The following is a 17772-nucleotide window of genomic DNA, read 5'->3' as shown; positions in this document are numbered from 1 at the left end:
TTAATATGAGTCACTTTGTTTTTTCTGAGATCACTTAATGATTTCATGATTACAACTGAGTCGCCTTTTGGAAGCTTAACTTGTCAACACTGGAAGAGTCCTGGAGAAACTGATACCTGCAGGTGATGTGCATTTGTGATGTTCCTGAAGTTTTCAACTTTCATCATTTGGCATCATTTGAAAACTAAAAATAGCACAAATGAGAATAACTCATTAAATGTTGATTCTTTTTGATTCCACAAGTTTTCACAAGGCAGACATATTCTGAAGACCCTACCAGGTGCTTTGGCAGTGTTTTCTGAGAGGAACGACAGCAATGTTTTGAGAACTTAAGCAACATAGGGGGTTGTGTTGAATTGCTACCAACAATTAAAAATCAACAATTATTATTGCAAAGCAGAGTAGCTTTGTGGAACGTATTTTTTGCCTGTTGCTCTATTTTGAGTGAGAATGCAAAAAAGGCAGCAGTGATGAAGTAGTTTGAACCAAATGCATCATCCTGACGTTTGCCCTCTGCTGCTTGAGATAATACCTGTTTACTTTGAGGGAGGTTCACAGAAACTATGTTGCCTCTGCTCCATCAGTTCAGGCAGTGTGTGGCTCGATTAAATGCAGGTTTTGTGTTGCCTATGAATACAAAATGGAGAACACAGAGAGGAGCACTTCTTTTCTGTGTGTTTTCTCTCCAGTTATTCATCATTTTTTCCCTTTTTTCCTCTGCCTGTATCTCCTCTTGTGTCTTTGTGGTGTGATGCCTGCACTGTTATGGCCTGAGCCCTCTCCCACTGGGTGCCAGACATCAGCCTGTGAAGACTATAATTATAAATGAGGGTAATGGCCAGCCTCCCACTATTGAATGGTTTGTTTTGATGGGTCAACCTGCTTCTTTGAGTCATTTCTCACCCCCTCACTTTTATGTACACAAATTACTTTGAACTTAAACTGTCCTTATCTCCAAAGCCTGGACTTAAGGAAGAATTTAAGAAGCAGACGTGAACCATTTGGACTGTTCCTGAAAGGTGTCTAAAGGCTTTCTCAACGCTTATTTGGACTTTCTCTTCAAAGTTGTGTTGAATTAATTTTTCAAAGAATATTGCTTGCCCTCTCTTCTGTTTTTTAATTAGCTATTTCAGTGTTGGCTAATTATTGTCACTGAGGGACTCCCAGTCAATCCAGAGCTCAAATAAAAGCAGCAGACAGCTATGTATCATCAAAGAACAGCCTGCCTGCTCTGTTTAGTGTCATTTCACGCTACACCGTACTCAGAAAGCAGCTCTGTCCTTCACTACAAGGCCTCTCCCTTCAATAGGCGTTTAAACTTCAGTACCCCCCCACACACACACACACACACACACACACACACACAGAGGCACACACACATGCACCCAGTGCTGCTCAACCTCACCAGCCTGCTTTACCTGATACATTAAAATAATTGCAGTTTTTGGTGTAGTCCTTTGATTTTAATAAACTCATGCATATTAATATGGAAGCAAGGGACATCATTGCTGCTGGTGTTTCTACAAATCTGTAGTGATTTTTTTTCTCCTCACAAAGCGGGTCCTTCTTCATCAGAACAGATAATGAGGATGGTTTCTCTCCCCAATTTGGACCTCAGTCCATCCCAAATTGACATCCTCAAGTGACACCAGGAGTTTGGATTACAGTGGCTCCTAGTGGCCATACTTTTGTACCTCAGACAAAGACACATTTTGCCGGTACTGTTTTCGTCTCAGCATCCCCGCTGCAGCTGACGTACTCTTTCACTCCCGTGTTACAAACGTGTTACAACACACTTGCACCTGAACAACTGCACTGAAGCCTTTCACAGCACTCACTTTGTTTTGATCCAGTGAAGACAGAGGGGAGGGTAATGAGCTGCTGTTATGGGATCAAAGCATGATTCTCCCCTTGATTCCCTCATGTGTCAGCTCTGCTGTTTAAATAGCTTGTACACACACCCCCTCCAGATCACCTATTAGGAGCAGGGTTTGATCTATTTTTAATAGCTAGCTGTTGGGAGGGTGCTTAAACGTATAACACGGGTCAAATGTCACTGCAGAGGTTTGTAGATTCTTGATGAAATATTAATCAACCTTAATTAAGCTGTGTGAATATTACCATGGTTGCAAAGAAGCCTGAACCAGCACTAACCTGCTTCAAAGTGTTGACTATAATGCAGATATCAGCCTGGTAAAGCCCATTACTTTGTTTTTACTGTAGAAGTGAGGAGGTGAGTACACTGTGCAGCTCACAGGCTCGTACTTTATTATTCAGCTGGCAGATTTAAAATCCCAAACCGTGAACACTGGATTCCCTCCAACGAGCCGATGTCTCTTTTGTTCTCTCCCAAAATAATTATGTTAAGAGCCGGCTAAAAGCCTGTCCTCTCTCTTTAGGACTGAAGTTTTATGGAGTAACGTCAGAGGGAAGTACTTCTGTTCATTAATGGAACAAAATCATCACTGATGACTGTCTTGATCTTTTTGAGCCTGTTGTCTGCTGTGACAGATCTTCTGGACTCGCAGTGTTTGTGGTCTTTGCTGAAAGTCAACATTGCATTCAGTCAGATGGAATAATTGTTTGCCCTTTTTTAGCACTTTTCTTGTCTTTTTTTCCCATTCAAACGCAGTATTATTTCACGGATGTTGCTGGAATCATCTTGTATAACTTAACTAAAGAAAAGCTGATAGTAGAATGAGAAAAGCTTACCACAGTGACAGGAAGAGGTTTTAGTGATGGCGAGTAGTTTCTTTACAAAACAGGAGAACCTAAAACTCTTATTTTCAGACTTGCCAGATAACATATACTACATTCCTGTGGTGTTTTAAAGTAGTCCACCAAAAACTCTATCTTTTGGGGAGCAAACAGAGCCCTCCTGGAGGCTTGAGAAGTAGCTGTTACAGTTTGTAGTTTGCTCCTTCACAAACAACAACAGCTCCGGTCCAGCTTAAATTCATGTCACTTCCAAAAAAAGAAGATTCCTGCAGCGACATGTTTTCACAGCAGGGAAAAAAAGTAGAAGAAAGAAACTTCTTCTCAACACTAAAATTCAACTCTCTGCTGTCCAAACATGTTCATGGAGAAAACAGCAGCAGGAAAATACTAACCCTGCTGCTTCTACTAAGTGGTGTCAGATCAACACTTAAAATAATCACAAAAAATGAAGTTACACAAATACTCATCACAAAATAATTATTCAGGCATGTCGGTTTGCTGACTGGTTGGATCGTGCGCCCCATGTACAGAGGTTATAGTCATCGTGGCGGGCGGCCAAGGCTTGATTCCAGTGGGGAGCGGCATGATGCCAAATGCCATCTCTATCCCAGTTTCCTGCCCTGTCGATCTTTTTCTCTCACTAAAACCCTAAAAGCCCAGAAATAAAAAACTAAACAAAAATATTCATATAAAAAAGATCCCAAATTAGTTTACCCTGAGGGCCCAAATATGTCAATAGTATTAACTCAAGAGTCAACAGATCTGTGAGTTTTCACCCTCTCCATTAATAGAATTATTGTATTTCTTTGGATATCATTTTTGCTTTGTTTAACATAATTTTGTAGAAGAAGAAGAAGAAGAAGAAGAAGAAGAAGAAGAAGAAGAAGAAGAAGAAGAAGAAGAAGAAGAAGAAGAAGAAGAAGAAGAAGAAGAAGAAGAAGAAGAAGAAGAAGAAGAAGAAGAAGAAGAAGAAGAATGTACTTTATTTATCCCTACGGGAAATTCAGTAAAGAAAGAGAGGGGATGATGAATATCTTCAGATATCTGCACTTGTGCTTATAGTGAATGTGGGAGACCATCATATAACAAAAGAGCTTCTGATTTAGAATGATTCTCAACATCACCCCATGTTTTCAAATCTTACCATTTGCTATCTTGATCACTTACATCCTGTCATATATTTTTGGCTATATCTTTATGAGAAATGTATGTTTCCCCTCCCTATATATTTAAGCCTATACATTAATCTAAAAATATGTGGGTTTAAAGGAATACAGTAGTAAGATATAATGTATCATGTTCACCCACTCCCATCATTTTTATTATTGATATTTAGCCAAAGTCATAAGCACGTTAGATTTGCTGTGCACAAAGGTTGGAAGCAGGTTTGAACACTCAGCTGATGAATGATGGCGACAAAGTCTGTTGATGAACATTTTAGTATTTTCACTTCATGTTAAGCTAAACTAACTGTCTGTTGGTAGTGGATAAATAAATAACGCACAGACATGAGAGTATGATCAGTCTTCTCATCCTAGTCTAAACGTGTGAATGAAGTGTGTTTGTTTGGAACAACTCTTTAAGTAACATTTAAAACAGGAGTGCCTGGAGCCAGTCGAAGCTACCTGAGAAGTCCACTCTTCCTGTTTGGTAACTTCAGAGTTCATTGTGGACAGTCTATCTCTGCTAGCAGCATGGCGTCACAGAAGAGTGCAGCTGATGAGTGCTTTTAGCCCACTGCAGTCATATGTGCTCATATTAAACTACTTACAACACAAGGGCTTAGGCAGCAGAAGAGCTCAGTGTGAGGGGCTAAAAAAAAAACACATGCAGATTATAGAGAATATTTCAGGAGAGCATGATGCAGGGAGGTGTTTCTGGTTTTAACTAAGCACAGTGGGAACCAGTGAGCTCAGCTGGTGAATTCTTGTTTTGTATGACTTGCGATCAGCTTCACTCCTGCTTACAAGGGCTGGAGTCAGTGAGTCAGTCAGTCAGTCAGTCAGTCAGTCAGTCAGTCAGTCAGTCAGTAAGGTAAAGTTATTTCTATGGTGCTTTTCACAGACAACAATAAACTGAAATTAACAGTGATGCCTTGTTATGACCTATGAACACAGATAAAACCATCACTGACAAGATGGTTTGTTTCTATTTTGTACTTTATAATGACTGTGATCACTGTGAGGGGGAAGGTGCCAGACAAGACAGATCACAGAATGCTTTTTCAAATTATTTCACAGTAAATATTCATATTATAAGAAAGCAGGATGAGAATCATTGTCAGAAACCATTATTTCACATGTAGATAAAAAAGCTTGCAAAGATGCACCGCTTTGTCCAAAGGGGGCATCCAAACAAACACAAGCAGAAAGTTCCTCACAGAACTTTAATGGATTCAACAGAGTCACGAGACCTCAAAGATGTGGGTAGAGCATTGCATGGTTTGGGTATCATGTCTGATGCTGAATAACAATGGGTCTTTTTAGGCATGTTCATGGAACAAACAACACATTTAGCAGGTTTGAATATTGAAAAGTGATATTTTTTTTTTTAATCAAATATTCTGCAGCCTGACCGTGTAGGCCTCTAGAAGTGAAAATAATTTAAAACTGCCTCATATATGAACAACAGGGAGCAAGTGGAAATATGCAAACATGATAGCAATGTGAGCTTCTTTGTTTTAACTGGGGAGTAGTTTTGCTACACTATCCTTGTTGACTGCAGATAATCGTTCATGCATTTTTTTAAGGAAAAAAGTGTTTGTTGCAGTAGTAGTTCAATAATATTTCTTAAGTGAAAAGAACATGATCTGTTTTGATGACGAGACGAAAAAGGGCCCAGGGTTTTGAGAAATAACAGCAGGAACCTCTGTTTAATCAGATTTAAGCATGTATTGTCTTCCAGTATTTATAGCATTTAGACAGCCTCAGAGCACCTGAAGGCCCTGCTAGGTTTCAATGAAAAATTGAGCATTTTATAAGTAGAGCTAGCGTATGGATTTTGCATGCAGGTGTGCAAATTGTGCAGAAAACAACTGCTGATGCACTGTGTGAACAAAGTGGAACAAGTTAACATACAGCAACAAGAAAAGATACTTTTCCTTTAATCAGCAACTCTGCATGCATGGAAGCAGTTTTAATCCAGTGTCTGTCAAATTTCAGTACAAGTACAGCTCATTTTGCTTAACGCGGTACTGATTTGGTGATCACCTCACAAGCCATCTGACAAAACCAGCTGCTTGAGTTTTTGTGTCAAGAGTGGCATAACGTCAGCCAACTGCAGTGTGAAAGACTGATGGAGAGCATGCCAACACACATTGAGATCTGGGTTACTCCACCAAATATTGATTTCTTAAAAAACATTGTGTCTTTTTGTCATCCTAACTATTTGAAAACATTCTACAATAAAACAAAGATGTTGATTTAAGTCACACAAACCTATGAATAGTAAAACTTGAGAAACATTTATTTTAACATTGTTCTCCTCACTTCTGTCTGAGCTGTATAATCTAAAAAGTACTCCAAAAAGCACAAAACGTAGCACTGAAATGCATGGCAAGAAAAACAATAGGTGCCTGCATGGATATCATACCTCCATGAAAAGACTTTCAAATTGAACCCTTTCAAAGGCTTCCTCTCCATGTCTTCCTCCTCCTCCAGCTCAAAACACATTAGATCCAGCTCTGTACGCTTCCCAGGTGGTTTCCTCTTGTTTCATCTGGTAATAATTCTTGGAGGCTTGGACTGCACCACTGAGTATGTAAGTCATTTATATGGCTGTCAGTCAGTAGGGGGAGAATCGCTAGTGCTTCCCCGTCTCATCCATTTTTTAGTTTATTGGACTGCAATGAGCCACAGGACCATAATGTTCATTTAAAAGTGCTCATTCAAAGGTTATAAATGGTTAGTAGCAGTGTTAACGTGATTTGAATAGACCCTTTTAGAGAGTCACAGAGAGTGCATTCTTGTATCTGACACCAAGCGGTCGATGTTGCCAAATGGTCACAGGTGCAGGATGTGAGGCAGCAGCAGAATTCTTGGCTCATCTCAAAGACGGCTTTGATTTCACTTCCTGAGGCAGGTGCTGGGAGGTTTCCTGTTTCTCTTGGCCAATGAGGGATGTTTCTTGTCTTTTCTCGCTGGCTGTTATGGCTTGAATGTGTCTTTAGCTCGGGGACTCCGCTGCTGAAAAAACGACTGGAATGGAGACATATGAAAGGGTGACGTGAAAAAAAAATGAAGGACAGGAAACGAGAGGAGGAGTCTGTCCTTGTGAAAATCTGCACTTCATTCCACTTGCCTGAGCATGCTCCCCAGATGCAACTTGTGAATGTCAGGCAATTAACCAGGCTGTGATATAAGTTAATTAATGACACACAGCTGGCTTGAACGGGGAAAAGGGGGAGTGTAAAAAGAAAGGTGGGGACATGATAACGGGCATTAAGAGGAGAAGAGAGAACCATGTGATGGTATGACACAGTAAGAGCTGCTGAGCTGTGAGAGAGTAGATGTCAGAGTGAAGAAGACAAAAGTGGACAGACACAGGAAGAATACAGAAGATGTAAATAAAGCATAAATTGTCATTTTGGAGAGATTGCTGGAGGGAAAGTCGGCTTAAAGCAGATTTCTGGAAAACAGGCTTGCATGAAGAGGAAGAGAAAATCCAGGGAGAGAAGGAGGCAGATGCAGCAGAGAGGAAAGAGAAGGGCTACGTTGTCTTTGAGAAAATTAGACATTCTGTGAATAACTACACTGAGCCACATTCTTTATCGTGATGTGTGGGTGAGGTGCCGGGGGATTAGAGAGAATGTGTGGCAGAGAGATAGATGAAAAGAGTGAGCCAGCTTCTGAAGAATCCAGCAGCAGAGAGGAGATTGACAGGAGGGTTCATGTGTGATTCACCTCTTTATCAGCATGCAGCCACACCATATTAGACCAGCAACGGCAGGTGTGCTTAATGCCTTATCAAAAGCAATTAATAAAATATGATATATAAATAAACATATTAGCACTATAAGAAAATTATTCACGCTCAAATCTGAACACATACTGACCAAAATAAGATGTTATATTTGTTCTCTCAAGCATGTTTGCAGACAAATAAAAGGTCTCTTCACCTTGCAGCTATGTAACTTTTTATTTCTATTTCTGCAGAAAATAATCCATGCAGTAGTTTTGACAAAAAGAGCCAAGACAAAGCAGCTTTTGTTGTTGTTTATTTGTGTGAAAATAGATGTATAGAACATGTATTTTTTCTCATGTGTGATGAAACAGCTTTAAAAAGCACAGGGACACATATATGTTGTGCCCACCAGACTTAGTTACTTAAACTTCTGCTTTGAACTCCTTTGATACTTGTATACGTTTGCTTTTTCACACGCACCAACACTTCAAAGCACAACCGATGTTCCTATAGGTCTCTGACACAAACTAACAGCCCCTCTCTCTCTCTCTCTCTCTCTTTCTCCTTCTTTCTTGCAGCCATGAAGTCAGACCGCAAGCGTCTGAAGGCAGAGAAAGCAGACCTGGTAAACCAGATGCAGCAGCTTTATGCCACACTGGAGAGCCGGGAGGAGCAGCTCCGTGACTTCATACGCAACTATGAGCAGCACAGAAAAGTATGGAGTCCATGATATGACCCTGTGCATGCACAAAAAGAAACATATATAGTGTCTTTTGCAGCTGGTTGGGAGCACATTGCACATCAAGGCTTACAATGAAAGCATAGTCCAAGAAACTACACGGCCATTCAAAGGGGACTGTTCTCACTGGCTATGTAAATCAGAGAGCACCTGTGTTGGCTTGAGGTTTTAACACATTATTTCCAATTAAGAGTTAACTGGAATCATAGAATCTGTGATATTTAACGTACAACAGGTGGATAAAGGCCATGGCTTAGGGTTTGCCTTTCCCAGTCTGTTTTTTGAATGCATGGCCGCTGCGTGAATCAATCCATCAGGATCTCTGTGTGTACCAGGAGAGCGAGGATGCGGTGAAGGCGCTGGCTAAAGAGAAGGACCTGCTGGAGAGAGAGAAGTGGGACCTGCGGCGGCAGACAAAGGAAGCAACAGAGCACACTGGGATGCTGCGCTCCCAGCTGGACCTCAAGGAGAACCGCATCAAGGAGCTGGAGGCTGAACTGGCCATGGTGAGTCCGAATGATGGGCTGGGGGATGAAGGAAAAAAATGATTTTTCTTTCATCGTTCTTTGTAAAAAAAAAATGTTGCTCGCGGTTGAGAAAGCCACAAGAATGTTGATTTTTCATTTGTTAAGTAAAGTTGGTAAAATTAGATGGGAGTACAGAGCCCAGGATGTTTCTGCATCTTCATGCATTGAACCAGTTGACAGCTCACTTTTGTCACATACACTAACAAGAACGATAAAAAGAAGATATAATGTCAGTTGTCGTACTTGTTTGTCATGGATACTCTGAAAGCTGTGTGTATTATTTTGGGTACGCTACATAAAATCAAGCACAAAAACCCTCTGAATGTACAGCATAGACATCCCATGTCTCCAACCCCCCAGATGAGTAACTGTGTCAATCAGAGAATGGAGTTCCGGGTGTTTGAGCGGGTTGCAGACAGGGACTTCTCTCCCAGGTTCATGGCGGTAAGATGAGCCCCACAGCTCTAAATTTTGACCTCTCTTGACCTCCCTGTTCCCTGGAAAATCTCTCCTGTGTATGACCTAATTGTGGTTTTTGGAAAGCACCTCGTGAGCTGCACGTTTTTTGACTAACCCTCAGCCAACCCTGACTGATTCCAGTGATCCTAACATGAGTGATCCCACGGATTTCCCTACTGTGATGGATATGAATGTGTTAAAGGTCTAATTGAGCGAAGAAATGCCCGGGGACAAAAAAAAGAACACATCAATATTCTGATGATTAATGATTCCTCCAGAAGGTCTGTGATTGTACCCTGTTTTGCATGTCAAAGACTGTGATTGATAATCGTTTGACCACTGGTAGGTAGAAATGATTGCAATGAAGCTGATTGTGTTGGTGTTGATTTGCAGCCTGCCCTTGCTTGGCATGATTATAAGGTTTGAAAAATAACAAGATTTCAAGCATTATGTGTCAAGGCTATCAGAAAATTTGCACAGAAAAACAAACTTTGACAGACACTATAAACACATGCACAAACAACCCTCAAAGATCTGGCAGCTCATAGCTATTCCTGTTAAAAGGAAGAGAATCGTGATTTTTGCAAGACTCTACAGATAAACAAATCCCATCTACTCTGTAAAAAAAAAATAGATTTTTTAAGTTTCTCTATTTTTACATCACACAGGTAGCTAAATTCCACTCTGTAAATGAAGCAAAGAGCAAACACCTCTCTCAGATATTCTGTCCTTTTTATTTTCCCTCCATGCTCTCAAGAGCGGTAACAAGAGATTTTACACAACAAAAGACAAACATGAAAAAAAATACATTTTTCATGAGCCGATCACACGAGGAGCCCAGGGGAACACTCACATGTCCACATGCACTCAGAGACCTGCAGTCTGACTCTGGATACATAACAAGTACATGTGTGCTCACATATGACCTTTACAAAAATAACGACAACAGCAAAAGAAAAATACCAACCCAAAAAACAACCCAGAAACTGCACCAAAAGTTTCCCCAGGATGTTTGGTTTTTTGACTGACTGCATCTGTCTGTCTCTCCTCTAAAGGCCAAACAGTCACTAGCCACCCTGACCAAGGACGTGCCCAAGCGTCACTCCCTCGCCATGCCCACGGAAACAGTCGTAAATGGCAACAACCAGGAGTGGGTGATGCAAGCTGACCTCCCGCTGACTGCTGCCATCAGACAGAGTCAGCAGACCCTCTATGTCCACACGGGACACCCCATTGACAGACAAGGTATGGTAACACCCTCATCGTCATCATCATCATAACGGACTCACATAAAGGGGGTTTCACCGTCATTCACCCTCTGCATGCTCGTGTGGACCTGCTTACACACATCCCCTTTCACCATCTGCTCGGTGCGACCACATTGTTGGTGCTGATGATGCTCTGGTCGTGACATTTCATGTGCTTTCTGTAGCGGTTACAGCAAACTTATTTTTTGGCTTTACAGCTTTCATATGTGTTTGGCAAACAGAAATCTATCCCCAGTGTTTGAGAATGGTGGCAGCTGAGGACGGTGTATTAAATGTATCTTCACTCACAGAGGAGAAGAAGGTGGTTTGGCTGTGATCTTGCAGGATCTTGCACATGTTACAAATTGTTGTCCTATCACGAATTTTAGGGTTTATGGTCCCGGTATATTCTGGAGTTGCCATTCACACATGTACCACACTGTCTGTGTCAGACACACTCTGGAACTGGAACTGGTTGTACATGGGGAACACCTATGTAGAGCATGCAGGAACAGTCTTTTATAATGCCTACTGTAATGTCACTACAACATGCATAGGGACGTTTGCACAAATGCAGGAGTTGAAAACAAAACACGAGCAATCTAGGCTAACAGGTCGAGTATAAAGTATAAAGCTGCTACGCAACATGAACAATGTCATCGCCCTACACACTCTCTCCGGGTGAATGCTCCAGACTTGTTCAAGTTGTCTTCACTCATCAGAACACACTTACTTCTTGTGGACTTTTTGGGAGGCTGTCAGGAAAAGGTCTGTGTATTTGCACCTCTTCCAACCCTCCCTCATAGATGATGCATCATTGGTCCAGAAAAGCAATCTCAAACTTTAGACCGTTGTATGAAGAGGACATTTGTATGTCATTTAATCAAAGTAATGATGATTTTTCTCTCCAAGTACATCATTTCTTGCAGTATTTAAAAATTGGAAACTTAATACAAAGTCAGTTCACTCAATTTCCTTCCCTGCCACCAAAAAATGCTTTTTATTTACTGCTGGATGCCAAACCAGAGGTTAGCAGAACAGTATTCAAACTTTATACTGCTGTATTTGATTCAGAAGGTTTGTCTCTTTCAATTCTCAAGGAAAACTCGGAAACCAATATCTCTGAAGATCAGTGGTCTAAAATACTTCAAAGCATTCACTCAACGTGCATTGTGCGAGGCATGGCCTTGTTCAGTTTAAGGTTGTGCACGGCCTCCATATGTCTAAGGCCAAGCTTTCCAGAATCTAACCTGATGTTAGCCCAATCTGTGAGAGATGCTAGCAAGCCCCCGCCAGTCTTTATCACACCTCTTGGTCATGTCCAAACCTAACAACATTCTGGTCTGCAATATTTGATGTACAAGTCAAACTATTGCACCATGGCCTTTTCTGGGTCTTTTTGGTGTGCTATCAGGGGCGCAAGAAGTCACACAGTCATACTCAGCCCCTCTGGCAAGGCCTCTCAGAATTGGACGAGTGACCGTCCTCCAGCTTTTAGCAGGTGGATTCGAGAGGTCATGCATTTTCTCCAAATAGAAAAGATAAGGAAAATGTCTGTGCACAGTCAAGGTGAGCAGGTCAGGAGATTTGTTTTTCACACATGCCCCCCATCTGGACAATGTGGGGACATTTTCAAAAGTGTAGTCGAAGTGTGAAAGGAGCTTGCATTAAGGATAGGAACATAAAAAAACAGGAACAATTAATTGTGATTTAGTTCATGACTGTGTCATAGATATTGTTATGATGCAGTATGTAGTCTGCAGGCTGCAGTAAACAGTACGTTTTCTGTTGCTCCCTGAGGCTGTATCATCGTCAGATAAAAGCCAATCTGAGTTTAAGGGTTATCCACTTGTAAGCAACAGAGCAGTCTGCCTAAAGGTTCTTCTAATTCATCCAAAAACAAAAGGGGAAGCATACCTATGAAACAACAGACACTGGACTATTGGCACCTCCTGGCTGGTGTGAAGGGCAGCACAGGCTTCAAACAGGTCACAGGAAGACGCGCAGACTATAAACAGTAGAAATGTGTGAACAGTCACAAACCTCCACATTGCTATGCAGTTGGTTGTATTGTATGGATCAGAGGTACACACACGTGCACACACATTCTCTCTCAACCTCTGCAAAGCTGTTTTCACTGTTGCCTAGCAACTGCAGATGATTGCAAATAATTTCAGGCTTTTGGTCCGGGGCCTTTGAAGAATACATATATATTTGATTTAAGGCTGTTGTGGCATTGTTGTTCAGAAGACTCCGATTATCCCTGTGAGCTACTTTTTGGTGCCCGAACACTCCCCAAAGAAAACAAGCCTGTTCTCTCTCCCTCTCATCCCGTTTAGTGGCTGCCGTGCGGGTGAGTCCATGTCACTCGCGTCAGCCCTCCATCATCTCTGATGCCTCGGCGGTGGAGGGAGACCGGTCATCCACACCAAGTGACATCAACTCACCACGCCATCGGACTCACTCCCTCTGCAATGTAAGCGCTGCCCACCTCACCCCTCACCAGCAGTCACCTCCTTTTAGTAACTGCCAGCTGTCCTGCTCTCTGGCCGCTGTCGTTTCCTCTCGCCGTCGTTCAGGCTGAATTCATGTCTCTCTCACGCAGTTTGTTGTGTCGTGTCATCACTCTGCAGCAATGACTTGTACTTAAGTAAACCAGTTGTGTTTGTTGAATACGTGCATGACTGGCAGCATGTCAAGAGTCACTTCTCCTCTATGTTGTGATCTTTATCTTTCCCGGTCTTTATCGCCCACTGACTTATCCTCTGTTCTATCTCTCTGTTCCTTTGCCCATCTCTTCATCTTCTCTCCTCCACTCTCCCTTTCTTCCTTCCAGTCCCTAGAAGATCTGGAGGAGGCGAAGCGTAAGAAGAAGAAAGAGAAGATGGGGCTGGGCTCTCTGTCGCGCGTCTTTGCCCGGGGAAAGCAGCGCAAATCCCTCGACCCTGGTTTGTTTGATGGTACTTCAACGCCTGATTATTACATAGAGGAAGATGCAGACTGGTAAAAGCACACATGGCCGAGCGAGCCACCTGGAGAGCCTTTGTGGCAATTATCAGAAGACAGCATTGTGTTTGAGCGCGTGTGTGAGCGACTGAGTGTGTGTTTGATGTCAGGGTGTACAGATACAATGATGTGTGTGCCTGTGCAGCCTCACATGCATTCTTACTTAACGTGTGTATGTGTGAGTGTGTGTGCATGAGTGTGTCACCCATGGTCAGAGGCCATGTCCGAAGCTGGAGGCGGGTCTTGCTTCGCTGAAGTGTAAACCTTAACGAGCAAATTGCACCTGTATGTATGTACAGTCCTGTAAATAGAGTGGACAGTGACACAGCAACCATGTGGATATGTTCTATTGGATCTGCCCTCCAAAGCGGCTGTGTTATCGGATCTTTTAATTGTTCTTTACACTTTGACTTTTTGTTTTCACTCAACTGGAAACTTGAAGGACTGCTGTACTTGTAAATAACAACAGTTGATGTGCACTTTGTGCGTGTAAATGTCTCCTTGTCCTGAATGCCTTTTGTTATTTTGGACATGTACTCCCTCCTCTCACTACCTTTTAACTTAAACTCCTCCCTGTTGGTCGTCCTGCTTGGTCCATCCCCCTCCTCCCACACTGCCATGATGAGAACAGTTTCCTGTAGGCAACATGCAGACTCCTCTAAAACAACTCTAATTCGGTTTGTACAACAAATCCCCGAACCGCCATGAAAACTGCACACCCCTTGATGTTTGCTCAAATGAGACTTCAAAGACTCTGCTAAGCGAGGAACGAACTTTCTATGCAGAACAGTTTGTTCCACAGCAACATGAAGCCAAACAGGAAATGTAGAGAATGTGTTTTCTATCTGTTGAGATAGAAGGTACATGTTCGAGGTACATGTGTGACATGCATGCATAGTCCCAGCTCCCAACGCATGTTAAAAGAAACCCTACTAAACAGAAATGTCTGGATATGCTGTCGAGGAGGTCTGTTTAAAAAAAAAAAAAAAGAGAGGTCAGTTACTGATTTCATATTTTTTCATGATCCCCTTCTTTTCAAAGTAAGGTATTACATTTATTATTCAGAAAACATCATAATTTATGTTCAAGAGCTTAACATCTCAAATTAAACCTAAAAAATGTATGCTGATTTGCATTTGAAAAAGGAAATGTTGCAGGTCAGTAGTCACAAAGAAATTCCAACACTTCACTTTAGATAATTAAGGAATGATTCCAGTTATTCATGAGGCTTTGTAACGTTTTCCTCTGTTGGATTCCAAAGAAGCTCGTAGCTTTTCTGTTTTCACGCTTGAAAAGGCTGCTGGGAGTAAAATTATTCAGGGAGTCTAAAAAGAGGAAGCTATTATCACAAAATAAGTGAAAGCTTACACGTAAATTACACTAACACATCAGATGAGTGGTCATTTTACCAGAAAAAGACAGTACACTCAGAGGCCTGAGCATAGAGCAGACATTAAGTGAACTGTCCTATCAATACAGAGTGCCAACTCAGGAGGTTAAAAATCAGAATTAAGTAGGCTGGTCAAACTGACGCAGATGCATGCCTTTTCCCATGACCTCATGAACTCACCACAAATTCAGATGCAGAGTTCAGGCGATTGCTGAAAAAAGCAATTAACTCTGTGCCAAAGGTTAATAGCATTTCTTCAAGTAAAAGAATAACTACAGACATTGGATTATTTTTGCCCTTTCACTGGATTGAGACGGAGTCTGCACTGCCACCCCCAGGAAATCTTTTCTCTCCCTGATATTTGACTAACACTGGGTATTTGTCAGTCTCCTCTGAAACACTACAGAGGCAAAGATTACATTGAAGCTGTATTTAACCACAGAGCTCGTCAAAAAGAGAGAGTGTCCATGTAGGCAGTGGGGGGGATTATTATTTAACCCTTAGCTCAACCTACATTTGGGTTTCCAGATATTGGATTTAGAGGTGAAGCACTGAGGGAATTCATAAAAGAGTCATCATGTATTAAATTGTATGTATAAAACAACAGCTCAGCCAGTTTATTTCAGTAAACATTCAATGAAATGTATGAAAATGTAGGCTATTTTATTTTTGCATTTAATCAACAGTTATGATCCTCATCTGACGGGGAAAAACATATCAAACAGAAAATAGTGTATGATTTTTATGTTTTGAGCCATGGTCTTTTTATTTTTTTTATTTTCCAGAAATATTTTCCTCTTTGTAAATGAGACCACATTACAGAAACAAACTATTATTGTTATTACAGAGTTTTATTTAAAGTCCAAGATGTAGGCCTCAGTGGAGGACTTCTATTGTGAGGCCCTGAGATGTTTAGAAGTGGATAGTAGCTTTTAACTTTTAAAGGCATGGCAACAAAATCACGCTCAAAAGAACTAAAGAAGAAGAATAAGATTATTTTAAAATAAAATAAATAAGGTTGAATTTCCATGTGGCTGTCCTCTCTTTCCCTGTATCAATGTCCTGTCTATGTGTTCATTTGTGTGGTATGGCTCTAATCCTGATTGGTCCCTTTATGCTGCAGGGCTGCCATTTATAACATATGTGTTAGCCTCCCTCAGCCCTGCGAGTCCATCTGTGAGAGGACTGCATCCCAAAGCTTCCAAATGGCCTCCTTTCCTCTCTGTGATGATATTAAATCTGAATTCACTCTGAAAAGATCCTTCCTGTGATTCTGGAATCAACAATCAGGAAATAGAGAGAGGAAAGGACGCCATGTCAGATTGTTGGAGCACAGCTCCTATGTGTCAGCACATGGTGTCAATAACGTTTTGCCTGGTTTGACCCCTGACCCCTAACACTGACCCCTCTTCTCCAACCTCCGACGGACTCTCAACACAGCGAAGTGACCCAGGAAGTAATCAATCAGACTCTGTGAGATCAAGGTACACCAGTCCCCTTGTTTTTTTTAAAAAGACTCTGCTGGGTTGCAAGCTGTGTTTGCAGATGCCTGATAACCCTCAACAACATAACAAAACGATCGTGGAATAAGCACTTCTTCAAGTTCAATCTGTTCCTGCTGAAAACTGTCTGAAAAACAATTAAGTGTCACCATGCTGATATCATGCTGATATGCTTTTGGGGGCAAACGAAAAGTGTTTTATTTTCTTCTTCTTGCTTATGTACATTACTTCAACGTCATCACTCAGAATTTCAGTCATTGCCTTAAATCTTTAAAAAAAAAAACTACCTAATACAAAATTTAAAGACTGAATATTTCAAAACATCTCAACAACAATGACGAATAACATTCAGGGGAAAAGTCTGACATGTTTGGAAATATAGTAAAAGGCTTCCTTGCCACTAGCTGATGCCACTTTAATGTCAGTACACTAAATACACTGCTACAGTCAGCAATAGATTAGAAGCTTAGCTAACCAATTGCAAACATGCTGGCTGTAGGATTATATTTATGATACAGACATGAAAGTGGAATTCTGCCATTCTTAAACTCATTGGTACTTTCATTTGCACACGTATGAAGCCAATCTGGGCCGATCACTGCCCCTTGTGTTCTGCATACGTGATTACTTTTTAGTTGCATGCACAAAATTATTTACTTGTAGTATTAAGCGATTAGTAATATGTAAAGTGAAAATCTATTTGGGAAGCAGATGGGCTCACTGCATCCTGCCATGTGGGATGAATCAGGCATGAACGTTCACTTCTGGCTGCAATATGTTGTGTGGTCCGATTACAACAGAAGTATATTAGGTTTCACACTATACACAAGAAAATGATTAAAAACACTGATAACAATAATTTAGCTAACTGTGGAAAAGCTTTGCTACACCAGGAAGGTTGTTGCAGCTATGATTTAGCTAGTAGAGTACAGCTTGTTGATCTGCTATTACCCCACAACAAATTAATATCATCACAACACTGTTGGATGGTAAATTTGATAGTTCTCTCTAACTTTAACATCAAATAATAAGAATAAAAGGCACATAGAAACAAAAAATTAAGTTGGAGTATTTAAGAAGAGCAAATAACATATCAACACAACATGGGGCGCAACATTCAACTTTGCCCAACAGAGGGTGCTTATATTGCACTATAGATAGTTCCAGTGTGACACTCAGAAATATACATTAAACAGTATTAACATATTCACAATATCAAATAATTAATCAATAATGACATTTAATGACGAATGATGACACAAGATAATAACTTGTGCACAAA

The 17772-nt window shown here is 41.1% G+C and overlaps 1 protein-coding gene across 2 annotated transcripts in view; it reads left to right on the top strand.

The window, feature by feature from the left end:
• Positions 1–17772, top strand: part of kazna (kazrin, periplakin interacting protein a) — a 242352-nt gene that overhangs the window by 215646 nt on the left and 8934 nt on the right. Inside the window, exons 6-11 of one of the 2 annotated variants that reach the window (XM_034696432.1) lie at positions 8199–8335; positions 8695–8865; positions 9247–9330; positions 10401–10590; positions 12932–13068; positions 13429–13552. In XM_034696432.1, coding sequence (XP_034552323.1) covers positions 8199–8335; positions 8695–8865; positions 9247–9330; positions 10401–10590; positions 12932–13068; positions 13429–13552 — 843 coding nt within the window. Of the gene's footprint in view, positions 1–8198; positions 8336–8694; positions 8866–9246; positions 9331–10400; positions 10591–12931; positions 13069–13428; positions 16016–17772 lie in introns of those variants that run through there. The other variant, XM_034696433.1, reaches the window with a different exon arrangement.

Source organism: Notolabrus celidotus, chromosome 11 (genome assembly GCF_009762535.1).
Source record: "Notolabrus celidotus isolate fNotCel1 chromosome 11, fNotCel1.pri, whole genome shotgun sequence".
Classification (NCBI taxonomy): Eukaryota; Metazoa; Chordata; class Actinopteri; order Labriformes; family Labridae; genus Notolabrus; species Notolabrus celidotus.
This window is presented reverse-complemented; position numbering and strand designations above follow the sequence as displayed.